At 29.2% G+C, this 27294-nt stretch overlaps 1 protein-coding gene across 3 annotated transcripts in view; it reads left to right on the forward strand.

The window, feature by feature from the left end:
- Positions 1–27294, forward strand: part of LOC107449276 (uncharacterized) — a 105398-nt gene that overhangs the window by 15274 nt on the left and 62830 nt on the right. Inside the window, exons 1-2 of one of the 3 annotated variants that reach the window (XM_071178410.1) lie at positions 11669–11689; positions 12349–12572. In XM_071178410.1, the coding sequence (XP_071034511.1) occupies positions 11684–11689; positions 12349–12572 (230 nt within the window). In that variant the 5' untranslated portion in view covers positions 11669–11683. Of the gene's footprint in view, positions 1–11668; positions 11690–12348; positions 12573–18811; positions 19062–27294 lie in introns of those variants that run through there. The other 2 variants (XM_021147060.3, XM_021147058.3) reach the window with 2 other exon arrangements.

Here is a 27294-nt window from a genome sequence, read left to right on the forward strand (position 1 = left end):
TACTGTCAAAGATTATTTTAAAGAGAAAAACATTCCTCTTGCGAATATTATGTCCATTGCACACTGATAGGCTCCTGCAATGGTGGGTCGACATCGTGGGCTTATCGCCCTTTTGGAAAGGGAGGTACCAGATATTTTAGCTGTTCACTGACAGCATTTAGTAGGAAAAAATCTCAACGACTGTTTGCATCAATCATTACAATATGCCATATCTGCTGTGAACAAAATTCACAGTAATGCTCTCTACGATTGATTATTCAGACAGATGAATTTCAGACAGTTGTGTAAGAAAAACAATGAAGAATTCAATCGCTTGCTACTATACACCGAGATTCGCTGGCTTTCCTAAAGCTTCTGTCTCAATAGGTATTGAAAACTTTTCGACTCTGTGCTTGAATTTCTCGAAAGCAGAGATGTAGCTCCGAGAGAGAGATTTCTAGAATTTAAGAAAGACTTTGGCTGATTTATCTGTAAAATTTAATGGCGTTAATTTACAACTTCAAGGCGACGAGCTCAATTTCATTCCTACGAAATCAGTTATTTCTGGCTTTCTAAAAAAACTCACTTTGTGGAAGCAGAATTTTGGTTGGAATGAGTTCAGCCAAGAAGGCGAAATTCGCTCTGATGATGCAAAAGAATATTGTCAACACCTACTCCTTGCACATGGCTACTACTCTTTGCACATGTATTTTTCTGTCCGTTTTAAAATTGTTTTGTTCCCTGAAAGTTCCTCAATGGGTTTATGGGTTATGAACCATTTTGTGAATATTGATACAGCAGAGGTTCAGATTTACGAGAAATTGGCCGAACTTCTAACTAATGAAACTTAGAAGAAGTGATCGTCTCACAGAATTTTTGTTTAAAGGTTTTATCAGTCGTCTCTATTCTGGACTGTAGACTATCGCAAAAATTTTTTTTGAAGGCCCTCGGCCTTCTTTTCCTCCTAACTTGTCGAACGTGGATTCAGTGCTGTTACGGATCTTGTCACAAAAAGGAGAAATCTACTCGAAATCGTTCAATGAGGGGATTTGTGTCTTCATCTCAGTAAAAGTATTGAACCGAGCCTTAAGAAATTGGTTCTGAACCATTAAGTACAATCATCCCACTAACATATTTACTTGAATGTTTTGTTGATCTACTTTTTAGTGTTAAAAAATTTTGGATGTTTGTATTTTTTTCATTAAACGTATTTATTTTGATCACAACAGAAAGAGAAAATTTTCAAGTTAATGTACACATTATTCAAAAAAAANAAAAAAAAAAAAAAAAAAAAAAAAAAAAAAAAAAAAAAAAAAAAAAAAAACAATTTAAAGCGCAAAAAAATTGCTTAAAAATATTGCCTCTTATAATTCAGCACACCTCCCTCCGTCCCCATGCTCTAAATAACTGGATTTTTCTCAAAGGGGGGCGTTGAAATGTTTTTTGCTCCTTGAGGGGGCGGCAACGTTAAAAAGGTTGAGAATCTATGGTTTAAAGTCTCTTCTTCCCTCATTGATGACCCGATAAAAAGCTCTGCTTTCATGGTTGGTCCTGAGAGATTCGACTTATTTAAATTGGTTCTCTCTGCTAATTTACGTTTATTTTAAATTATTTAACGCTTTCAAAAGGAATTACTACAAACAAAATAAACACGTGGTTTCAGATAACTTTAGAAATTCTAATTTAGGACACCATGCTACCACGTTAACGTTGATCATTTAATTTATCTAACATAGCGAATAAAAAATAATTAAATATTAAAATACGTATAATAGCTCTAGTTTTAATCAAATATGTATATAAACTTAAAAAACATCACTGAATGTTATCTTTAAATAATTAGAAAAAATAGAGTCGTTTATAGTTTAATTTTAAACAATGCTAACTCTTAACCAATGAGAAAGTTCCATTTTTCAAACGAACTTCCCAAACGATCTAATTAAAACTTTCGAACGAATTGCGGGCAAAAATTTCGTAGCAACCATAGTCGAAACTTCAGGACGATAAAATCATGATAGTTATAAGAGAGACACTTACACGGACACACAAACACTTCATTTTATTATTACGTAATCAGTTGAGTTTGTTGATATGTGGCATTTTAAGCCTAATACTTAACTACTAACTTGTCCTAATACTTCGACTACTAACGAAATTCATACTCTTAAATTAGTGAAACTTCAGTTAAAGTCCATTATAATGACAATTTACAATAGCAGATGGAATTGTCAATATAGCAAGATTGTCACACATATTTAAGGGGCATGATAGTCAATAAAATGCGCATTCTTTTAATGCGTGTGACAAGATTTCTAATTTGTAAAGGCGAAAATTACTTAGCACTTGGTAGCCCGTTCATGCTTGCGTTTTTAACATAAGTGTTTAAAACTGTAAGAAAGAAGTGATGCTCGTTTTTCTCTAACAGAACAGAAGTATGATAGCGGAGCTAAATAAAAATATGATAGTTCAGAAGTATGAACTAGTCTCACACTTGTTTCAAATTGTTATCGATTTAGTCATTTTTTGTATATAATACTGCTGATTTAAAAAACAGAAACGGTTCTGTTTTTAAAAAAAAATATCACAAATGTAGAACTGTAATATACAATATACAACTAATTAGCAATTTTTAAGAATAATATACGATATATTTATAGATTGTTTTTTTATTTTATCATCAATATTATCTAGCCATCAATATTCTGAACTTATCTAACCAACAACTGTCATAATAACGGCATTTTGATGATTACTTGAAAAATTGTGATTTTAACAGATTTTCAGTTTGACGAAATGTTTTTCCAAGCTTTACCCAGAAACCATTTCGTCAAGAATGAGGAAAATTTCCAAATTTCGTCTCTCCGTTTTTCAAATGCTTTAACTTATTAATTAAAAAAAATTTAAAAAGTAATATTTAAGTTAAGAAAATTCATCTTTATTTGTTCCACTTTGATCAAATTGAGTAAAATTATCCTATTTTTTCATTGACATTTTGAACATTTAGTTCCCACACAAAAAGTTTAAAAATCGATTATTTTTGCTAAGCTTACCCATTTTTTTCATTTAATTTAACTTGTATTGAATAAAAATCGTGTAGTGGTCATAAAACATTAATATCACAAGCATTCACATCAAAAATACATTGATATTTTTTCAGAAAAAAAACAGAAAGTTAAAAACCAATTATGAGAGTTATTAGCGCAAATAATAAATGAGACACACTTATTTAAAATTTCAAAACATCAGCGAAATTAATTTTTAATCAATAGGTCTTCTTTTGAAGTGTTTATTTCCTCTAAAAGGAATGCGGTAAAAAATCAAAATAAAATGCACATTAAAAATTCAAAAAGCGCATTGATGCGTATTTTTAGCTCGGAAAAGCCACTTTAAAATCATCATTAGTGATGCAAGTAATTTAATATTTTTTTACTTTCACTCGCGGCTTCTTAAGATAATTTAAAAAATCTATAAACTGATTACAGCTAAGCTTGCTCAGCTTTTTGGCGATTAGACGTGGAACTGGCCGGATATGAAGATGCCGTCGCCGTATCTATAGTAATCAATTTTCGATTTCAACGAAGAGATGAATTTCGCTTATGTACTAAGACGACATTGGTGAAATGTTATCACAATTCCAATTAGTTTCATTAAGAAGATTTCCTTTTTCAATTTTTTGCAGCCCTTGAAATTTAACGAAAGAATTTTTTTTTATATTTTAAAATTGGTTGAAAAAGCTGATTTAGGAAAAAGAATGTTTTAGTTTTTTTGAGGTTTATTAATTAAAATTAATTACCTTTTGCATGCTCTGAGAACAAAAAAAAGCGTACTTAAGGAAGAATTTTTAAATATGTATTGGAGGCATTATTAATTTTGACGTAGTTGGGTATCGTATAAATTATGATTTCTTAAGTTTATTTTTAAATTTTTTCATAAGAAAAAAAAAATCATAAATGTCTTTCAAATCTTGTCTTGATTTTGTTTTGTTTGTTGAACGCTATGGGTATTTTTTAATTTTAATAATAAAAATGTAGATTTACAAAGATGTTAAATATTAATAAAATGTTAAGTTTAATAATAAAAATTTAACCATTTAACAAATTATGATTAAAGTGTTTTCCGTAAAATGAAGATATTTTTTAATTCAAAGGTTTTTATTTTTAATTTATATCATCACGTTACTTATAGGAAGATTAAAATCAAGTCTCGCCGCCTTTTAATTATATGTATGATCATTAATTATTTATTCCTCCATTATTTTTTTAGTAAAAAGTTTTAAAATATATTTTTTAAAAGACTCCAGAATCTATCATCTCGGAGAAATCAGTTTTAAATTGAAACACAGTATCGGTAATAGGTATGCTTTGAACCGTAATATCATGTAAGATTACTCTGTCCTTAATAAGGTGTTAAATTAAATCATCTTTCCAGTTGCGTAGTTAGGGAAGGGGGAAGAGGGGACAGCTGTCCCCACGCGCCTGCTTCAGAATGGTGTCAAGTTCATGAAAATAATTAAAAATAAATTCCGAAACTTTCTCTTTTAAATATCCCGTTTCATCTGCTAGTTGAGGGATAACTGCATAGTATAGGATTTGCTGAGCTACTCCAAATTTTTTAATTAATTTACCTAAACACTGAATGGGAGGTTATTTATTTTGTTTTTCATTTTTCATTATTTTTTTTAAAAAATTGGCAATAAATAAAAAAATGCTTTTAGAAAAAATATTTATGATTCAATGAAAAAACAATAAACGCAATCGAAAACATATAAGTGCAATAGAAACTACATCAGTTACATACACTGCCAAACTTAATTGAATGAAAATAAATGTATCAAGTTATGCTGTCTTGCTGTCTCATTAAGTTCCAAAATCTTATACAATCCAAAATGAAAAGTAATTCCTATAAATAATGTGAAATTGATTAAAATTTGGGGAACTCAAATTCGCAGAATAAGGTTTTTAAAGTGTAAAAGAATCGTCGGAAAAAACCATCGTCGGAAGCAGAGGCACAATAAGATCATGAAGAGATGCAATATACGTGCAAGTTGTTCCTAATTAAATTTCATAAATCGATATAGCTTCTAAAATCAAATTTCAAAGAATATTTAATAGGTGTCCCGTTTATTTTATATTCAATTTTTTTTATTTATTTAATTTCATCGTAGAATATTTAATAGGTAATCTCGTAAAATTTATTTTTTACCGAAAAATATTATACCATAATTTTTACAAAAATATTTATTTAGTTAGAATTATTCAGCGATTTTACTGTAATTTTTGTAAAAATTATGATATATCAAACTTTTTGTACTGTAACATGCTCTGGTATAAATGGATTTTAAGGTAAAAATTAACCGGCATCCTGAGTGCCTGTACTTTTCACCAGAATTCAATCCGGAATTTTTTAATTGTAAAGAGTTATCGCTAGCTTCATTTTTTAAACAGTTAAAAAGAAAAATTAAATTTTTTGTATTGAATGAATTTAATTTCCTTCAGAATTAGCGTTTGTTTCAAAACTGATGGATCTACTAATTGAATTTCAGTTGAAGTTTACCTTAAAATTCATATATGCTTTGCTCAAAAAATATAAATTTATTATGTTTTTGCAATTCCCTGAAAATTGAAATTAAATATTTAGAAAAAATTACAATTTAAAAAGATTTTACGACTAAATAAAATTTAAGAAAACGATAAACAAATAAATAAATCAAACGATTTTTAATTCATTGATTAATGTTTATTTGGATACTTTCATTCAACAAAACTGTAATTTAAGAGTTTGTTTTAAAAACGAATTATTTGCGGCAAATTTTCAAGATGTTTTGATTGTAAGTTTTTGTTGCATTTGAATATTATATTAATATAGTTTAAAATAATTTTAAATTTATATACTGGATATGTTGTTTTTTATTTTAGTTTACTTCAAACACATGTACTTTTTATTGAAATGGAGGAAGAAGTTAGAATATTTTAATTTTGTTCATTTTAACTTAACTGAATGAATACAACAACTTATTTAAATAATGTTTAAGCAATATTTATTGTAAATTGATTAATAAGGGAAATTCGATTCTTTAAAAAATAAAATTTGATCATAATAAAACAGTTGATTTTTTCTAGAATAACTTTATGCCTATATCACCACATCTTATTTAAATAGTTTTAAATTAATATATAGAATAAATATTGCTTCCCTTTTTTGTCGGAAAATATGTGTCAGATTAGTTAAACTATTTGTTAGATAGATTAGTTTGATTAGTTCTTAACCAAATGATAGAAAGATTTTAATTCTGACATCAAATACACGACTGCCATTTTAGCAATCGCAATTGCTTTCATATTTTCGCTAATATATGGCCATTTTTTTGCTACCATTTGGATTATTTGTTATCATTTTGTATTATTTGCTACCATTTGGAATATATGCTGACAGTTGGAGTTTAAAATTTAGTTTATAACTAAGCTCACCGGACAAAAAATTAGTCACCCTAGTGCACAAGCACCGATGAATCGTTAGGTTTTGTTAGATGACCCAGTGGTCAAGTGACGTGCTCAACTACCTGCACTCTGCTTCAATGTGATCAAAGACAAGTAGCTATCAGGGAGATAATTTTGTTTGGAGAAGAAATCGTGTGTAAATATGGGTAAGAGTAAAGATGTGACGGAGTGTCAAAAAGGGACAATTGTGTTTGGCCGTGCCAATGGTCATACGGTGAATGAAAATGCTAAATTTGTTGGCGTTTCAAAGCGGACTGTTCAACATGTCTACAAGCAGTGGTGTAATACACGTGGTCACGAAAGACGCTGTTAGAATTGTGATCGGAAAAAGATCCTGCATGAAAGTGACCAGCGACGTGTTTCACGACTTGTCAATCAAAATCACTTCCAAACTTGCTTGAGTTAGTAAATGGTGATCCATCCCAACCTGTTAGTGAGAAAACATTGCGAAGGGAGCTGCATGCAATGAACATTTGAAGTCGAACATCTCGTAAGAGGCCAGTGCTCACATGGGCACTTAAAGCTGAGTGACTTTAGTGGGCTAGAAGTCACCAAACGTGGGCAGTTGCTGACTGGCGGAATGTAATATGGTCTGACGAATCATGTTTTTGCCCTTATTCAAAAGACGCACGTCATCGAGTGCAACGAGGAGCAGATGAAGCATTTCATCCTGATGTGTGCAAGCTCGGGTTCAAGCCGGAGGTGGGTCTGTCATGTTTTGGGGGCGTTTTTCTTATTATGGATTGGGCACACTCATTGAGGTGGTCACTAACATTATGCAAAATATTTATTCGAACGTTCTGGATAATTAGATGTTGCCTTTCAGACGACATCTTCATGAAGAGGGTGTTGTCGATACCCCTAATTTTCAAGATGACAACAGCAAAGTTCTTGGGGCTGGAAGAATATGTGACTGGTTTTATGAACACTCAGACACTCAATTTCCTCTAGGCTGGCTTGCAAAATCACCTGACTTTAACCGCATTGCAAATTTATGGTACATGTTGGAACAGCAGGTAAAATGTCGAAATCAGCATCCTCGCAATTTGGTGATTTTGCTCGATCAAATCTACAACGAGTGGCTTAAACTGGATTCGACGTACCTGCAAAACATTGTGGACTCACTTCCTAACCGAATCCAGGCGGTTATCAAATCCAGAGGTGATGTTCCACGTTATTAAATGATGTTTTTCATGATTTACCTAAGAGTGACTAATTTTTTGTCCGGTGCGCTTATTAAGAGCTAATATAAAAAAATAATTATAAGTCAACTTTAATTGTAAAGTTACATGTTTTATATAAGACCACTTTACTTTATCTAATTCCATTGTGGGCAAAAATTCATTTAATTTAATTTTACTTTAAATATTTTCAAATTTTTAATCTTTTTTATCTGAAATGTTACAGTTAACTAAATAATATAGTTTTTTTTTTATAACATTCATTTTTCTATTGAGAATTCTGTTAAGTTGTTTACGAAGTGGATGCACCTTAATTGTTGAAAAATAAAGAGCTTGATATAAAAAGTAAGTTAATTTTCTTTCATTGCTCAAATAAACAGCATTTGCTACTTGAAACAGCTCATTATAATTCCCTTTTAAAATAAATAGTCATCCTATTAATACAGAGATTAAGTTAAATCCCTTAACAATTATGACAACACATATGCTTTTAACTTTTATAGACATTCGTGTTTGAATCATAATATAATTCTTTATTTACTGTTATTTTTCATAATTCACGGGTCCTTGGAGTATAAAAGTTATTCATAAGATCGGACATATTCTGTTTTGATTGTAGATTTAACATCATAACTCAATATCTATAGCAACGAAAGTCACTCCCATACTGCATTAAAAGAACAGATTAGGCGTATGTGTTAAGTCCACTGAGAGGTTAAGCCTCTTATAAGTATTTACTTAGCTGATTCTTTGGCATCGAAACATAAACCAAAAACTGAAAAAAATAGATTTATTTTGTTATTCTCATGAGAGTTTTTATTAAACTTGTAAGGATTATCTCTGTGTTTAATTTCGTTTTCAACAAATTATACATTTGAAAAGATATTTTAATAATTGAAATAATTTATAAGATTGGATTACTTACTGCAGTATACTTTTTTTTGTGGAAAAATTAAGTTGTATTCTGTCAAAATTGGGCTGCTCTAGATTTTGTTTCAAGACTGTTTTAAGAGAGCTTCATTCGTCATAAAATGTTTCAATTTTTATTTGAATAAAATCATGCAATTTTCATTTCAATTAAATTTGCCGGTTTTTTTATGTACAATATTAGATTTTAACAAAATTAAAGCTTATGTAATTTTAATTTTTATTTTAACTATTCTTTTATTCAATTAATATATCGTAAACTAAAAATGCATGTAATTTTTCTTGTAATTTTAGTTCCGAATTTAACCTATTTTTTACGCAAACTAAAAATGCATTTGAGTAAACATTTTGCCTTTATAAAAATGTATTTTAAAGGGTGTTTTGCGTTTTTAATTGCCAAGTGTGGTGAAGAAAAGAAACCAATTGACTTAAATGTTTTAGGAAATCATGTTTTTAGGAAATCACATTATTTAAATAAAGAGGTATATGCCGAAAATTATTTTTCTAAAAAATTCTGTTCGTTCGATTTTGTTTTTATATTAATTATTCTTACTGTTTTTTTGTAGTTTTTTTTAAATTTCTCTCTTAAGTATATATATATATATATATATATATATTCAATTGCTGTCATCTCAGATGCTTCCATCCCAGATGTCATCATAGAGAACATATGGTTTTATACTGCGTGATAAAATTTGGTAATTTTATCATGATACTTTAGATTACAGCATGAAAACCATTTCAGTAAATTCACTTTTTAATTTTGTATTTTTTACTAAACGTGTAGTAATAAAAACCAGAACTTTTAAAATCCAGAACTTCTGATAAACTTTTATGATATGAAAGGAAAAATTAACAATTGAATGATTTAAATACAGTATATTTTGGTTTTATTAACCAGAATTATCGTTCTTTTTCACCAGAAAAATCATCACTGTACAGTATGTCAATTTTATCGGAAATTTTTTTCCGTGTGTATTTGTGAAAGAATGATAATAAACGAATAGCCTTTTTTTTTTCCCCGTCGATATTCTTGAAACAAAAGATCTCATAGGTTAAGTTTTAAAAAAAATAGAAGAAAATGAAATAAAAGCAACGGGATAAATCATAATGTAAATTCGAAATGCAGACACATGTTGTTTCTAATGCCCCTTGTCAAATACTAGCAAGCCTGATTGGTAAAACCAAGTGAATTTAAGGTAGAGGGTGCGTTTCCTGTTTGTCAGTGGCGCCATCTATGATCAAGAATACGGCTTCAGCAACATGTACGTCGCAGACCGTTTATAGAGTGGACCCATTCACACATCCATTCATTCATCAACAGATTGTATAATTTTGACCTGGACTAGAGAATGCTCAATCTCCAATTCAGTTCCCTCAGAGGTATTTACTAGTTATACACTATTGATATACCATACACCATACCAATATATAAGCAAAAATCACAATAGCATATACCGTTTCCTGTTCTGAAAAAAATTTATATACATAAAGTAATGTTTCTTTTCAATTTAAATAATATATTTTAAAGCTTATTTTCTTCCAGAAAAAAATTTATTTAATAAAAAAAGAGACCGATTACCTAAGTGAAATTGATTTCTATGTAAAATTGATTTCAGTCGCTGTTGATTCTTAGTTTTTTTAAGTTAAGAGCAATTTCTTTTTACTGAAAATATCACTGTGAATAATTTTAATTTTATGGCAAACTTATAAAAAAAGTGAAACTTGGTAGAAAATTTTAAATCACATAAATAAGCAAAAAGAATTATATAAATCTTTCAAATTTGTTTTGATTACAGAAGAATAAAGTTAAAAAAAAAGGTTCTAAAAGTACTTTAAAAGGATTAAGAACTTAATTCCTTAATTGGAATTCCTTGCAATTATTTAATTGGCATTGTTTATTATTTAATTAAACTTGCAAGAAAAGCTTGTGCAGAAATGAAAGATACTAAGCTAAGTTGACACTGTAGTAGATTGGAAAAATTTGGAAACTAACTAACTTTGTTTGAAAAAATATTTTCTAAGTATTTAAGCAAGTTCTGATCACTTTTTTGAATATATTTGAATTCTTAGCTCTAGTTTCCTGGTTTATTTAAATGGAATTGAATTTATAGCTAAGTTTTTGCTGCTGATTTTACAATTTTTCGGTAAACAAAATTTCTTTTTGCGTTCTTATGTTGAAAATGTCTTCAATGATAAAAATTTTTTTTAATCATTTTTCTTTTACGCGTTTTTTTTAACAAAAAATATATAATTAAAGGCAATACTTGAAAAAAACATGTGAATAAAACGTAATTCTTTCATAAAATCAAAAGCAAAGTAAAATATATAAGCAAAACAGAAAGTTCTGTAACCACCGCTCTTCATGTAAACCTTTTAGAGCTTATTTAAAGAAATGAAAGAAAAATATACACAGTAAGGATCGAACGTTAATATTTGTGACAGGTGAGACGAAAATGTTAACGAAATATAACAAATGACTACTGAATAAGGTGGGGCTGAAAGCATTAAAACTTGTTTGATTATCTGAGTAAACAGAGAAAAGTTGAAAAATGATCATTAGAAAAACATCTATCTTAAATCACACAATCAAACTGGTTTCGAAAATGTTCATTCACGTTTCATTGACTTTCCTGCCGTGAAGTGTATACTTTTGTTGACTTTATTTTTTTCCTGTAGTTTCAGGTAAAATTTTCTTAACTCTTTCTAATATAAAATTTAGCACTTTGTATAATACAGCACTTTTAAATCAGGTCTCTGTTAAATTAAAATTAATAAAAGATTGAAATATTGCTGGTTATATGATAAAATTAAGGTAGGTAGAATGATAAAATTAAATTTTTTTTATTATATTTGCTACATTTTACCACACTTACCAAACTTTACCATGGTTACTAAATTTTACCACGCATGATGAAATTATATTTTATTGTAAATTTTACCAAAGCACTTGGTTTAAAATAATCCAATTTTTTTGTTTTTCCATAGTAAATGTTTCCCTATTCTGGTAGTTTTGAATATATATTTTTTCTCAGAGCGAAGCAACAAAATGGATAAAACATAAAAAAATGTTCTTTTTTGCGGAAATATATTGTTATCATGAAGGTATGTATCAACAAACACTTTATTTAAAAAAGAGCACAATAAGAAACCTACCTTCCTAATGAATAATTTTACAAAAAATAAAGCATATAAAAAATCGCATTGATAAAAAATTACTATAGTATGATTTGTCTTAATACGCTGTGCTTTGCGTTTGATGTAAAAGATACAAAAATAATTTTGACAGAATCATGATTTTAATTTATAAAAACGAAATTTTATCTATCAAAACACAGCGTTTCAAACATTTAAAGGATATCATTAAAAGTCATAAAACAAAAGATGTAATTAGGTTTTACCCTTTTGGTCGGACATTAAGCAATTTTTTTTTGTTATTAACAACATAAGTTATTTTTAAAAAAATATAAGTCTTAGTATTAAAAATTGTTAAACTCATAGAAAAAGAGAGCGACTAATGTAGTATTATCATTTCTGTTATTTTTTGAAAAACAGCCAAGGAAAGCTGATACATTTAAAAAATTATATAGTAAATTAGTAGTATCAATAGTAAATTAATAGTATCAATAGCAAATTAATAGTATCAATAGCAAATTAATAGTATCAATAGTAAGAAATCAATAAGTATTAATAAAGGGCTTATTTCCTGTATAAAAAGCTGATGTCTTCTTTAACTCCATGTTTATACAGTTTTTTACTTCTAGATAACCTATTCGATTTCACCAAATATGCCTTCTCAAAAATTTGTTCTGTCATGCCTTATTGCTATAGCACTGTGTTTCTGTTTGAATACTCAGTCGGCACTGACTCACAGCTTTTCGCCTAGAGCTGTGTGTAAAATATACTGCAATGAGTTTGGTCGTCCACCCCCAAATTCAACAGACTGCAACTGTTGGTCATTCACAAACACATCTGGCCGTAAAAGAAGGTAGGTTTTACGTATATGATAGATCAAGATCATACCGCAATTATATACACGATTTTTTACGGTTTGTTGAATTCTGGTTAACGGTTGATGAGCTTGACACTACACGTTATCCGCTGATTGTTTCGATAAATAAATTTAAAATTTCAATTATGAATTTGTATAAATTCTCTTTAAAGTATAGCAACATTATATAAGAAGTTGCTCAATTTTAAAAAATTAATACTATAACTTTTTAACATGCTTTCTTTTCGCGATTTATAAGGAATATACCAGATCAATTATAAAAGAATTCCACCGAGTTTGGTGGAATTCTGGTTAACGGTTGATAAATTTTCCTCTACACATTATGACCTGATTGTTTCAGTAAATATATTAAAAATTTCAAATTATAAATGCTGTTTAATGTATAGCAATATTTCATAAGAAGCTGCTCAATTTTAAAAATAAATAGTATAACTTTATAACATGTTTACTTTTCGCGGTTTATGAAGAAATTCATCACGTTCATCAACAAAAATACACATTTAACCATCTTTAATTGCATTTTAACTATTCATATTGAATTTTTTTCTCTTGAATTTTAAAACTGTTCTTTGAGCATAACTCAGTTATCATAAATCTTTCATCATGTTTCATCGCTAGTTAGCAGAATTATCATCTGATAACTAGTCATGTAAGTAGAGGGTATAGATAGTTAAAATAAAGCAGTATAATCTATAGTGTGAATGGGCAATACTTATGCTACTATGGAAGGGAATTTATTAGTATTTATGAAAATTCAATTTAAGAAATCAGATTTAAAAATTATTATTCGTGCTGTAAACAAAACGTTTTGATTATTTTTAATTCACTTAGTAAGTCTCAGATATCTGGCAAAAACTTCCAAAAGTAAAAACATAAAGAACAGAAATATTTTCAATAATATTAAGATTTTCGAAACATTAAAGTTTTGAATATTCTCCTGACCTGACTAAAACAAAGAGCTCATATTTTCCAGATTGTGGTTTCTACTATAACGTGAAAAATTTGAATCTCGAAAAAAAAAATTTATTTTCAGATAAAGTAAATTTTTGTGACTGATAATCGAATCTTTGTTTGATGTTTGTTTGTGCGCAGACGCGCGCAAAGCATACACAGTAATGAAGATGCTCTTATTTATCTGATATTTTATTTTCTCATTATTCTGGAACACATTATGTAAATTCGACTCGAAATCCATATAATAAAAGAAAAAGAAAGTTAAATTTTAATAAAGCTTTTCTTCAAATCCTGAAACCTTAGAAGAAAAATAAAACCAGAGTCATTTAATTCTTCGGGTACATCCATCAGAAACTAGTCGTAATTCAAGACGATTGGAATTTAATTAAATCTCACTTCTCTCAAAGTGACTTTGATGACAAATGTCGTATCTTCTTTAGCAATAATCGCCAATTATTTTAAACATTCCACTCAAATAAGGCTTCCTTTTGAAACCAGCTATAGATACGAGTGTTTTGCGCGGAAGTAAAAATAAATTTTAAAATCACTTACCATTTTTGGAGACGTCTACTCTTCTACAAAAATGTGTTCAAATTCGTTAATGCTTTTGATTTGCATTGCAGTTTTGTTTGGTAAATATACTTGTATTAAAATTGAAAAATGCAGATTGAACTGCATGTTTCATAAGGGTCGCTATCCAGGCTATTTTTGCTCTATAGGATTGATAAACACATCTGGTAGAAAACGGTATATATATTTTTAATTCAGTAATTTATGGCTCTTTTGTTCGATGAAATGAAGCTTTTTTTAAATAATGTGTTATTTTTATTGCTGTTGTGAGTTGTGTTGCTGATCTTAACATAACAGTTTTTCACAACTGTTATGTTAAGTTTTGTCAATCTGTAGCCAGTGCTTTTTATGCTGATAATAGCAATGAAGTAAAGCTACAGTTTTTTGACAATGAAAACCCTGTATAAACCTTTTGACGCTTGACAAACTTGTTCGTCTATATCGACTAGATTGCATAGGGTCATCAAAATATGGAGAAATTGAGAACTCGTCGTTATTTTTTAGTCCGACAAAGGAATACTTTTTTTTTTATAGAATTTAATGACCTGTCAGCTTAGGTGTTTGTGATTTCAGAAAAATACATAAGATTAAGACTTATTATATAACTCTATATTATATAGACTTATTATATAGCTATTATAAAAGTAAGCCAAACGTTTAATTTTCTATACATTTTAAAAAAGAACAATCCTGAAAGTAATGCTGTCAAAAACGACAAAGTCGAATTTGTTTAAATTTTTTCAATTTCCAAAATGCAGAAAAAACTTTAAAGCACTTATTTATTTGAAAAAATCAATTTTATAATATATCAAGAAGGTATCTTTGATTTTTTTAAAAATATTCCTGGTACATGTTATTTATTTCGAGTTGTCCAAGTGAATTGCCCGGTTTACTAACGAAACTTTTCTTTAAAATTATTCAGTAGATGGTGCAACCACTTTTTAAAATTGCTTTCAAGATTCAGTAAGTGACAATAATCATTTTGAAAAACCATCTTGAGATAAAACATTACTTTAGAAGATTTTTGAAGTTTCAAAATGTGAATGTTCTTTTATGTTGTCCGGCTTGCAATCAGTTTCTTAAAGTTAATCCGTTTAACTTTATAAACGACTTGTCACATACAATGTCAATAATGTCCAAGCTTTAAAAGTTTTTTTCAAGGTAGTTAAATAAAAAATAATTTTGTAAAATTGGCTCGTCTGTTACCTGTTAATATATTTTTAATTTGATGATGATTTATAAGATTTCCCGCAGGTGGGAAGTTTAATTAAACGCGTGAAAGATACATACAAGAATCATCCACAATCATTAATCATCAATGTTCAATTTTAATTTAATTTTTAAAAATATTTCATTTTCAAAAAAGCTTCAAATTTAAAAATCACCCTATTGTGTTTCTTTTCTCTCCATATTAATGCACGAGATACCACCATTGCTGTTAATTTTAGGTATAATATAATTTGCTTCGCACCGTAAAAACTATTAGACTTAAAAACTTGAAATTACGATAGAATTTGGAAAAACTCACAGGGTGTACGATGGGATAAATAGGGTTAATATTCTATAGTTAGTTTGAGAATTATTCATTGTTAAACTTGTAGTAAAGAACAGTACCTGCCGAGTACTCTGAGTTCTGAAAGTTGTAAGGCAATACCTGAAAAAAAAAACATTTGATAAAAGGTAATTCTTTCAAAAAATCATAAGCAAAGCTAAATATTAATAACAAAAACAGGAAGTTCCGTAACCACCGTCCTTCATGTAAATTTTTAGAGCTTGTTTAAAAAATGACTTCAAAAACATACGCAGTAAGGGTCTAACATTAATATTTATGTCAGAAAAGACGAAAATGTTAACGAAAGATAGTGAATGACTACTGAATAAGGTGGGGCTGAAAGCATTAAAACTTGTTAGATTATCGGAGTAAACAGAGAAAAGTTGAAAGATGATCATTAGAAAAACATCTGTCTTAAATCAGACAATCAAACTGGTTCCGAGAATGTTTCTCCACGTTTCATTGAGCTTCCTGCCTAGAAGTGTATACTTTTGTTGACTTCATTTTTTCCTGTAGGTTCAGACAATATTTCTTAATTATTTCTAATATAAAATGTAGCATTTTGTAGAATACAGCACTTTCTAATTAGGTTTCGATTAAATTAAAAAGTACAACGATTGAAATGTTGAAGGTTATAGATAATTTTTGATTTAACTATTTAAGAAATAAAAAAGAAAATAAAATTTTTATTTTTGAAACTATTTTTTTAAAATTAATTAATAAATGCTGTATTCGAATGCTGTGAATATATATATGCACCGAAGAGCCCTTACATTATGACCACCCTCCATCTATAACAATGGGCTCGCCTAGGTTTTCATGGCTTCTCGCCCAGGAACAACGTTTTCATGGGGCACATTAGGACTCATAATCCTCATAGAACAATCCCTGACGTCTGTAAGCTACTTGAACATAGTTGCAGACCAGGTTTCTACCATTCATGGCAACAGTTTTTCTTGCGGGGAATGGTGTTTACCAACAGGATAATGCACCATGCCATAAGGGTCGAATCGTCATGGATTGGTTCGAGGAACATTCCAGTGATTTTCAAGTCATGTCTTGGCCCCAAATTCACCTGACCGTAATCCAACAGAGCATTTGTGGTCCTACTTGGAAAACCAAATTCATGCTGCCACGCTACCCCCTCGCAATGTGAGGGAATTGCAGGACCAGTTGGTGAGCGCTTGGTACTAGATACCTCAGACTACCTATCAGCACCTTGTGGAATCAATGCCACTGCAGGTGCTTGTCATTCCCTCATGTCATTTTTTAGAGTAAAATAAAACACAACTTCATCGAGAAAGTGGATAATTATATGTTGCTTTCTTGTATGAATATAATTGTATGTGATTGACTTCAGAAATTCATTAGGCCTAACTGTTATTTTTAAATTTTATTGAATTCGTCATTCCCTCACTTGTGTATAAAGTGAGGGAATGACGCTGAAGTGAGGGAATGATTCAAGATGAGTATATTATTAAATTTTTTTTTGTTCAATCGTGCCAGCCAATTTTATTTCCCAAACCTGTAAAAACTATTAAATATATAAGACTAAATTATAATAAATATTAGATATACTTAGTATGTTATCATTTTCAAACTTTAGGTAGATGTAACTTAGATAAAAACATGTATTAAAATAAAATATCATTCCCTCACTATTAGTGTCATTCCCTCACTTTTTAAATAGTGAAAATAATTAATTTACTTATTAATTAATTTGAAAAATAAATTAAAAAATTAATAAATTAATTTATTAAATTAATTAATTTATTTATTAAATTAATTAATTAATTATTAATTATTATAAATTAATTAATTATAAATTAATTATTTAAAAAATTAATTAATTTAAATATTAAGTATAATTTATAGGATATATACTTTCTTTATAATGTCATTACATATTTCTATTAATATAAAAAGTTTCAGAGCTTTTTATTCACTTTACTTTTTTGGGATTTTATGAACTGAAAAATGACAGTTTTCGTGAGAATGACCCATATATATATTGATAATTCTGGTATCGAAACTGAAATACACGGTATTTAAACCATTTATTTGGCATTTTCTTCCGCTCATATATAGTAACGGTATGCCTAAAATTCTCGTTCTCAAAATTACAATTCTTACCACATAATTACTAAAGAAGATGGTACCCTAATCTGATTGTCTTGACCATACTTTATTTCTCAGAGCGAAGCAACAAAATTTATAAAACATTAAAAAATCCTTTTTTTTTGCAGAAATATAGATTATGTTATCATGAAGGTATGTTTCAACAAACACTTTATTTAAAAAAGAGTATAATAAGAAATGTGTCTTCTTAATGGCTAATTTTACAAAAAGGAAAAAAAAAACATATCGATAACAAAGCATTATAGTAAGCTTTTTCTAAATTAGCTATGCTAGACGTTTGATGCGAAAGGTGCAAAAATAATTCTTACCGAATCATAATTTTAATTTATAAAAAGGGGTTTTATGTATCAAAATTCAGCACTTTCAAACATGATAAAAAGTCACAAAGCTGAAGGTATAATTAGGTTTTACCCTTTGAGTTAGACATTATGCAATTCTATTTTTGTTATTAACAACAAAAATTATTTTTTAAAAAAAAGTATAAGTTATAGTATTGAAAATTGTAAAACTCATAGAGAAAGAGAGCGACAAATGTAGTATTGTGATTTCTGTTACTTTTTGAGAAGCAGTTAAAGAAAACTGACGATAAATTTAAAAAGCTCAAATAGTAAAGCTCAATCCATAAACTTAAAAAAATAAGATAGTAAAAATAATCATGAAAAGGTAGTTAAAAAAAAATTATGCGCTAAGGCAGGCTTTTATAATTGTGGAAAATGAATAGCCGATTAAGTATACGAAACAAAAAAAATGCTTAATTGCAAGCATAATTCTTCATAAGTATCTAAATTAATTGCTTTATGTCTTGAGAGTAGTAAATATTTTTCACTAATTAACTGAATGATCATTTTTACCTTAGGGATTATCTTATTAAATGAGCTATGACATATTTATTGTTGTCTTTCAATTAGTAACTGAATCAAATTAGCAATATTTTTGCTTATACATATACCCATAGGGTTTACTTCCGAAATAAAAAGCTGTTGTCTTCTTTAACTCCATGCTTGTAGAGTCTTTTGCTCCTTGTTAACCTGTTCGATTTCACCAAATATGCCTTCTCATAAATTTGTTCTGTCATGCCTTCTTGCTATTGCATTGTGTTTCTGTTTGAATATTCAGTCTGCACTGACCCACAGCTTTTCGCCTAATGCTTTGTGTGGCATACACTGCAGTGAGTTTGGTCGCCCACCCCCAGAATTAACAGACTGCAAGTGTAGCAAGAGACTCATGGACACATCTGGGCGTAAAAGAAGGTAGGTTTTGCGTTCCTTATAGCTCAAGATCATACCGCATGTATATACGCGATTTTTTTGCGTGATCCTGGTTAAGTTTTGTGGAATTCTCGTTGACCGAAACGGTTGACGAACTTGACACTACACGTTATCCGCTGATTGTTTCGATAAATAAATTTAAAAATTGAAATTTTTGAGTTTGAATAAATGCTGTTAATGTATAGAAATATTACGTAAGGAGTTGCTCAATTTAAAACAGTTATTACATTAAAGATTGAGGAATTTCTGGTTAAGTATTGTAGAATACTGGTTAATGCTTTATGAATTTTTGTCTACGTGTAATTCTCTGATTGTTTCGATAAGTAAATTTAAAATTTCACTTTTGAATTTGTATAAATTCTGTTTAATGTATATCAACATTACATAAGAAGTTCCTCAATTTTAAAAATAAATACTATAACTTTTACTTTTCGCGATTTATGAAGATCAAGGCTCATCAACAAAAATATATATTTAACCATCTTTAATGACATATTAATTGTTCATAATGAATTATTTTCTCTGTTCTTTGAGCATAACTCACTGATCATAACTCATTGATTATATCCCATCACTAGTTAACAGAATCATCATCTGTAAGTGATGAAAGTAGAGTATATAGTTAGTTAAAATAAAACAATATAATCTATAGTAAATACACAAGTGGGCGACCTTTGTGCTAAAATACAAAACTAGGGCAAACAACGTTAAAGAGCACCAAGTATTTTTGTATTTAAATATTATTGTATTAAGATTGTATTTAAATATTAATTATATAGATATTTTTGTGCTCTTTAACGTTGTTTGCCTTAGTTTTATAATCTATTGTGCTAATGGGGAATACTTTTGCCAGTTTGGAATGGAATTTATTAGTATTGATGAAAACTCAATTTAAGAAATCAAATTTAAAATTTTTTATTCTCTAAGTTAAAACAGCGTTTTGATTATTCTTTAATTCACTTAGTAAGTCTGGCAAAAACCTCAAAAAGTAAAAACATAAGGAACAGAAATATTTTCAATAATATGAAGATTTTCGAAACATTAAATTTTTGAACATTCTCCTGACATGACTAAACAAAAGGGTCCATATTTTCCAGATTGCGGTTTTTACTATATTGTGAAAAATTTAAATCTCGAAAAAAAGTCACGTATTTTCAGATAAAATATATTTTTGTGATTGATAATCGAATCTTTGTTTGATGTTTGTTTGCTTGCAGCCATGCGTAAAGCATACACAGTAATAGAAGATGCTCTAATTTATCTATTACTTTATTTTCCCAATATTCTGTAACACATTCCGTAAGTTTGATTTCAACTCCATATAATAAAAGAAAAATAAAGTTAAATTTTAATAAAGCTTTTCTTCAAATCCTGAAACTTTAAATGAAAAATAAAACCAGAGTCGTTTAATTTTTTTGGAACATCCACCAGAAACTAGTCGTAATTCAAGACGATTGGAATTTAATTATGTCCCGCCTTTCTAAAAATGACTTAGCTGACCAAGGTCGTATCCTCTTTAGTAATAAGCGCTAATTATTTTAAACATTCTATTCAGATAGGGTTTCGTTTCGAAACCAGCTATAAATGCGAGGGTTTTAAGCTGAAGTAAAAAGATTGTCTTTCAAAATCCATTTTTCGTGACATTTACTCTTCTACGAAAATGTGTTCAAAGTTGTTAATGCTTTTGATTTGCATTGCAGTTTTGTTTGGTAAAATCTACTTCTATTAAAATTGAAACATGCAGATTGAATTGCATGCTTTATAAGGGTCGCTATCCAGGCTGTTTTTGCCCTGTTGGATTGATGAACACATCTGGTAGACAACGGTATAAGTATATTTAAATCAGTTATTGCTCTTTTGTTCGATGAAATTAAGCTTTTTAACAAATAACGTGTTATTTTTATTGCTGTCGTGAGTTGTGTTGTTGAACTTAACATAACAGTTGTACTCAACTGTTATGTTAAGTTTTGTCAATATGTAACCTGTGCCATTTATGATGATAATAGAAATAAAGTAAATCTAAAGATTTTTGAAACCGAAAACCTTTTGAAATCTAATGTTTGACGATTGAAATACTTTTTCGTCTGCATGGACTAGATTGTATAGGGTCATCAAAATATGGAAAAATTGAGAAATCTTCGTTGTTTTTCATATTATAATCTAAGTGAAAATCTAACAAAATTGGCGAAATTTTTTTAAAAAATGTAATTTTTTTAATATTTATAATACAGGGTGTTCCAAAATTCTCTTTACAACTTCAAAAATTCATAACTTCGAAAGTAAACAAGATATTTATATTCTGTCTTTTGCATGCATTACTGCAACTAATAAAGTTTTGCTTCGTGCACTTCAACATGCGCACCATTGGTGGCCCTAAGCACTTCCAGACTGTAAGATAATTTGTAAGGTAAGTTGTAAAGATAATTTTGGAACACCCTGTATTTATCCATTAATAAGTCCAGCTAATTTTTTTCAGCCTGATTCCTCTTTTAGGCATTTAAACTATGGCTTTTGGTCACAATCGTTCAGAACGAATCGATATGATGCCTTATGTTTTATGCTAAGTGTTTATTTGGGTTGGAATAACAGAGGGTTATAGAAAGTGTTCCGTGTATATTTAGGGTACCGTAGAAGCGCAACAAGGAAGCGGAAATTTAGGACACGCTTAAACCAGGCAGCTGTTCAATTGCTGTTTTGTGGATCAGAAATCTGAATCTGTCGAAAAAAGGTTTATTAAGAGAAAATACGTTTTTGTGTCTGATTTCGTAGCTTCCAGAATTCGTTACTATTTTTCCAGAATTTTAATCCTAATTCTTTCCAGAAAAAAATTCCTTTTAAAAAAAATTTGGTTAGAGAAATTTAAAGACAATATTGATTTAATGTGCTTTTTTTTAAAAAAAAAACATTGATAATTTACCTTATTTATATAGAATATATTTATATACTTATTTATATTGAAAATAATCGTACCTCTTAAATACACATGATGAAGTAATAAACTTGCATTTTCTACTATTTTTCTTTAATCAAAATATTTTGAATGCTTAAAAACTATTTTTAATTTTTTTTCTCCTAAAAAGAAAATTTTTAAAAACTACATTTGTATTTTATTGTAGATATATGAATTTTATTACAAAGATTTGGGAAATTGTGCATTTTGTTATAAAGATTGGATTAGTAAAATTGAAACAAAACGAAACAACGCGAAATCAAAGGTAAAAGCTCTAATAACAGTGAACTGCTTTTGCAATGGAAATTTTTCACGAGAATTAAAATGACATTATACCGATTTCTCATTAAAAATAATTTGGAAAACATATGAAAATGAAATTAGCAGCAAACAAATATTCAATTATAGTAATTAAATTTAACATTCTTAAAGAAGCAATATGAAAAAATCGAAAGATTATTAGAGAGCTATTAAAATATTTATTTGCGAATCAAATATAAAGAACATAATCAAGCTGTAATATCAATTATCAATATTGAAAAAAAAAACTGCAAAACATAAAAAATGGAATTTGTAATTTGTAACTTGAAATTAATATCAAACACCACTTTTTTATTAAAAAAAAAACAACGAAAACAAGTAATTGGAAAAGAAACTATCAAATTTATATAGCCAAATAATTTATTTTAAATTATTTATTTTCTTAAAAAAACTTAGAATTTCACCTAAGAGTGGTTATTTACAGACCAAATCCCTCATTTAATCGTTCACAAATTTAGAATGAAAACTGCTTATTGCGCTGTAAAAAATATTGAATTTTTTTTATCAGAATCAAACGCAAATATCATTTTTTCCGATTGATTTTCTCAAAGGCATCTTCTATATTACATATTGTAGTACGGCACTACGGCCTATTTTTTTCCGCAAACATTTTAGAGTGAGAAAATATCAAAGCGAAGCATCCATTATGTGATGTTGATGTAGTATAGTATACGTATATTGTCTACGAGTCTATGCGATTATTTTCCGCATTTTTGTAATTAATTTTCGATAATTTATCTCTTTTACTTTGAATTATTATGAGCAGATGATGGTAATTTGCTTCGTATTTTATGAACTATATCTTTCTGCTCCAAAATAAATTCTGATTATTTGCCAGAAAAAAAAGTTTCATCATAAAGAAAGCTTTATACAATTAGAAATTAAATATACATAAAAGAAAAAGACGGAAATAGGAATTAGTTACGTTTCCCTGCAGTAATCCTGCCAAATGACTATGTTATATTTATTGTTCAATAATTTTTAGTTCTTTTAATTATCTGCATATCCCATGAGACTAGACCATTGAAATAAAAAGATAGGTCTATCACTTTGGCCGTTATTGAACACTTTGCACCAAAGATGAATCCTTTGCAAATTTTGAAGTTTACTTGCATCGTAGTTTTATTTTTAATTTCTATTGCTACTGATTCGACAAAGGCGGACAGCTGTGCATTGACTTGTTCTTTATACAAACGTGCACACGTGTACCGTAACAAGGATGGTGTTGAAATATATTGCCCTTGTGACGGGATTTTTCATTACGGCAAACGAAGGTGAGATACTTATTTTAAATTATTTTTAATGTCGATAAAATAGCGCCGAAAATCCAACACACTACGCAGCAATATTTAGTGAATGGGATATTTTCTCGTGGATTTTTTTTGCCCACATCATATTATTTTAATGAATGTTTCTGTCAGAAAAATTACTCTTGCGAAATTTTGTATACGTGAGATTCCGGTTATATGATTTCTTCACGAGAGAATTTATCTCATATAAAATTTCATAAGTGGTAGATATTTTGTGGATAGATTATTTTAATGAATGTTTCTGTCAGAAAAATTACTCTTGCGAAATTTTGTATACGTGAGATTCCGGTTATATGATTTCTTCACGAGAGAATTTATCTCATAAAAAATTTCATAAGTGGTAGATAAACNATGAATGTTTCTGTCAGAAAAATTACTCTTGCGAAATTTTGTATACGTGAGATTCCGGTTATATGATTTCTTCACGAGAGAATTTATCTCATAAAAAATTTCATAAGTGGTAGATATTTTGTGGATAGATTATTTTAATGAATTTTTCTGTCAGGAAAATTACTCTTGCGAAATTTTGTATACGTGAGATTTCGGTTATATGATTTCTTCACGAGAGAATTTATCTCATATAAAATTTCATAAGTGGTAGATATTTTGTGGATAACGTTTATGCATTATCTATATTTCTGCATAATATGCGGCTTATGACTTAATTATGGGTTCGTCATATTTAAGTGATTTTTTTTCTTCATGCGAAACTTTTTTGATGAAAGAACTTTTTATAATGGTAAATTCCAGAACGGCGATGGCTCAGGGGATAGAGCGTTCGCCTTACAATGAGGTGAACCGGGGTTTGATTCCGGCGATGGCTGGTCGATACGAATTCCGCATCCGGCTTGCACCGACCACAGTGCTGACGTGAAATATCCTCAGTGGTAGACGGATCATGGGTTACAGTCCCCTTGCAGTCGGGTTAACCGTGGGAGGTTCTCGTGGTCTTCTTCTCCATATAACGCAAATGCGGGTTAGTTCCATCAAGAAGTCCTCCACAAAGGCAAATTCCTCCCAATACTTGATCCAGGGGTTCCCTTGTCTTCTGGCCAATGCCTTGAACATTAGTAGTCGTAAACCCAAAAATTGGGTCGGCTGTTCAACGACGGTTAAAAAATAAAAATAAAATGGTTGATTCCAAGCGTGGTGGATGATTTCTAAGGTAGTTTTTAAATTCGTAATCTTTACTGTTCGCGCGCATTATACGGTATACGGAGCACAAAGAAAAAAAATGGGTACTCTCAATAACTTTTGATCTAATTATCGAATTTTCACGTTCTGGTAGTTTACTTTAAAGCTTCAAAGGCCTTATAAATATGCTAATTAGTTTGTGCAGGTGCTAGTTTAAAATGCGAAATCAGACGAAAAATGAAGTAAAAGTTCATATAATTAACAATTCAATCTCTTACTGACTATTATTAAATAAATAATAAATAATTATTATATTTTTTTCCCTGGAATTATCTTAGGATAAATAAAATTTGTAATTGTGTATAATTTTTTTTTGTTTCGTTAAAAGAGTTCTCGAGATATAGAAAAATACTCAAGAAGTAAAACTCACATTAAGGGGTCCAAAATTTCAATTGGATCATATTTTCCAAATTGCGGCTATCTCCCATGACGAATCGGAAAGCCGTTGAAAAAATTTATGATTATTCATAGAAACTACGTTTTTGTTACTGATTTCGAAAATTTAATTAACGTGAGTAGCTTAAAAATCCAATATATTCGACCAGAAGTTACTCATGGTGTTCACTTTTGTATTTTGTGCGACATACACTGTTGAAGAATAGTGTGTGTACATTTTGTGCATATAAAAAAATTCTAATGTCATTCATCAAAAGTTGTTAATTAATTTGCGCGTAAAATTTTCAATATTGATAGGATTTCCCATTGTCAAAAAATCGGTTAAACAAAGAGACATAATATTGTTACTTTGAACCATGGATACAGTCAAAATGGATATGATCTTAAGAAAGTGCCAAGTTAGACCAACTTTTCATACAAGTTGAAAACAAAGTATTATTCAGTTAAGAATATAAATGTGTAATCTGAATAGTACAATGCTTATGCTCTGTGGTACAATTTTCGAATATGAAGAAAAACATGTTATTCTCATTCGGCTTATGATGAGAGTAATTAATAAACTTGCCAATATAGTTCAAACTATTATTGCCTTTGAATAGAAATCTGATAAAGTATTGAATCATAATGTAGATAAAATTTGCTACGACATTATAGGATGTTATATTATCTTAATAGTAGTATTTTATCAAGTTTGAGAATAAATAATTTGCATTGTAATACGGCTAAAAATGCACAGACGATATAAGGACACAAAATAAAGACAATAATATGTTCTTAGCCTTCTAAGAAAGATTAGATCATAACGAAGCACTTAGTATGTTTGTTGTTGCGTATCCTCTTAGTTTACACTTCTAAACCAAGTCCAAAAGTCCTAAACAGTCTTTTCCTCATTTAACAGTTGCCCCATAGAAGCACCAATACAATATATGACATAAGAGGGAGATAGAGATGATCTCGCGGGCTCGTTTTTGGAGGACTGAACTTGCCTGAACCCCAATAATTTTAATCCGAGTCCACCTAGAGCATAGGATCACTAGTTCCGGAGTCGAGTCCAAGATATAAGTTGGATAAAGACCAAATTGAGCGATCTCGTCACTCGGCTAAACAAGGAAATTAGTTAAATAAAAACTTTTCCATCACCAACATGCGAAAGAAAAAGCGAAGTGAAAAGCCGCACTAACTGAAATTCCAAGATGACCAAAACAAAAATGAAAAATCAAAATATTTACCAAATAAAATTCATATGACAATTAGTGTTTGTCTCACAAAGCAAAAAATACTGAACAGAAGAAGATTGCAGAAAATTTTTAGACCTTATAAATTTTACCTTTTTTTTATACTTAATAATGGAACTAAACACTTTAAAAGCAGCAAGAATGTATATGAAAATTTTATCATGAAACCGAGACTGCTCGAACTCGAAATCTTTTTTCTGTAAACGAGTCCGAGACGGGGCCTGGGTCCAATTCGGGCTGAGTTAATGAATCTCCAGGAGACGCGATGCCAGAACAGGAACAATCGCCATATATCTTTTCGATTTCGTAGAAGAATAAACTTTATATGTGTCCAATCCTTAGTATAGTTAAAGCACGCAACCGTTATAAACGATAAAAAACTTCTTGCTTTTTTAAAAAAAAATAATACGTGTTTAAAAACATCAAAAGGCAACTTTTTTAATTGGTGTGATCCTTTCTGAATGTTTAAGAAGCTAATGTCTGATATTTGAGTTAAAAAGATTTTGCTAGCTACTTATCAAGAGCAGAAGATACAGTTTTTTTAATAATGTCGAATAAATATATCACATTTGTTCCATCAAAAGACATCAGATATCCCTTTATTGGAAGAAGAAGAGTTTTCACTAATTTTTTTAGAGATAGCAATATTATTTCTCGTAATAATACAAACAATAGCAATATTATCTCTCGAGATGAATTAAACTGTGATATTTTTAATTCTGAAATCGGATATCTAGATAAAAAACTGAATTTAATATTTTTATAATAATATAGATCATTAAAATTGTTCGAATAACCAAAGTGTATTG

Source organism: Parasteatoda tepidariorum, chromosome 3, assembly GCF_043381705.1.
Source record: "Parasteatoda tepidariorum isolate YZ-2023 chromosome 3, CAS_Ptep_4.0, whole genome shotgun sequence".
Classification (NCBI taxonomy): Eukaryota; Metazoa; Arthropoda; class Arachnida; order Araneae; family Theridiidae; genus Parasteatoda; species Parasteatoda tepidariorum.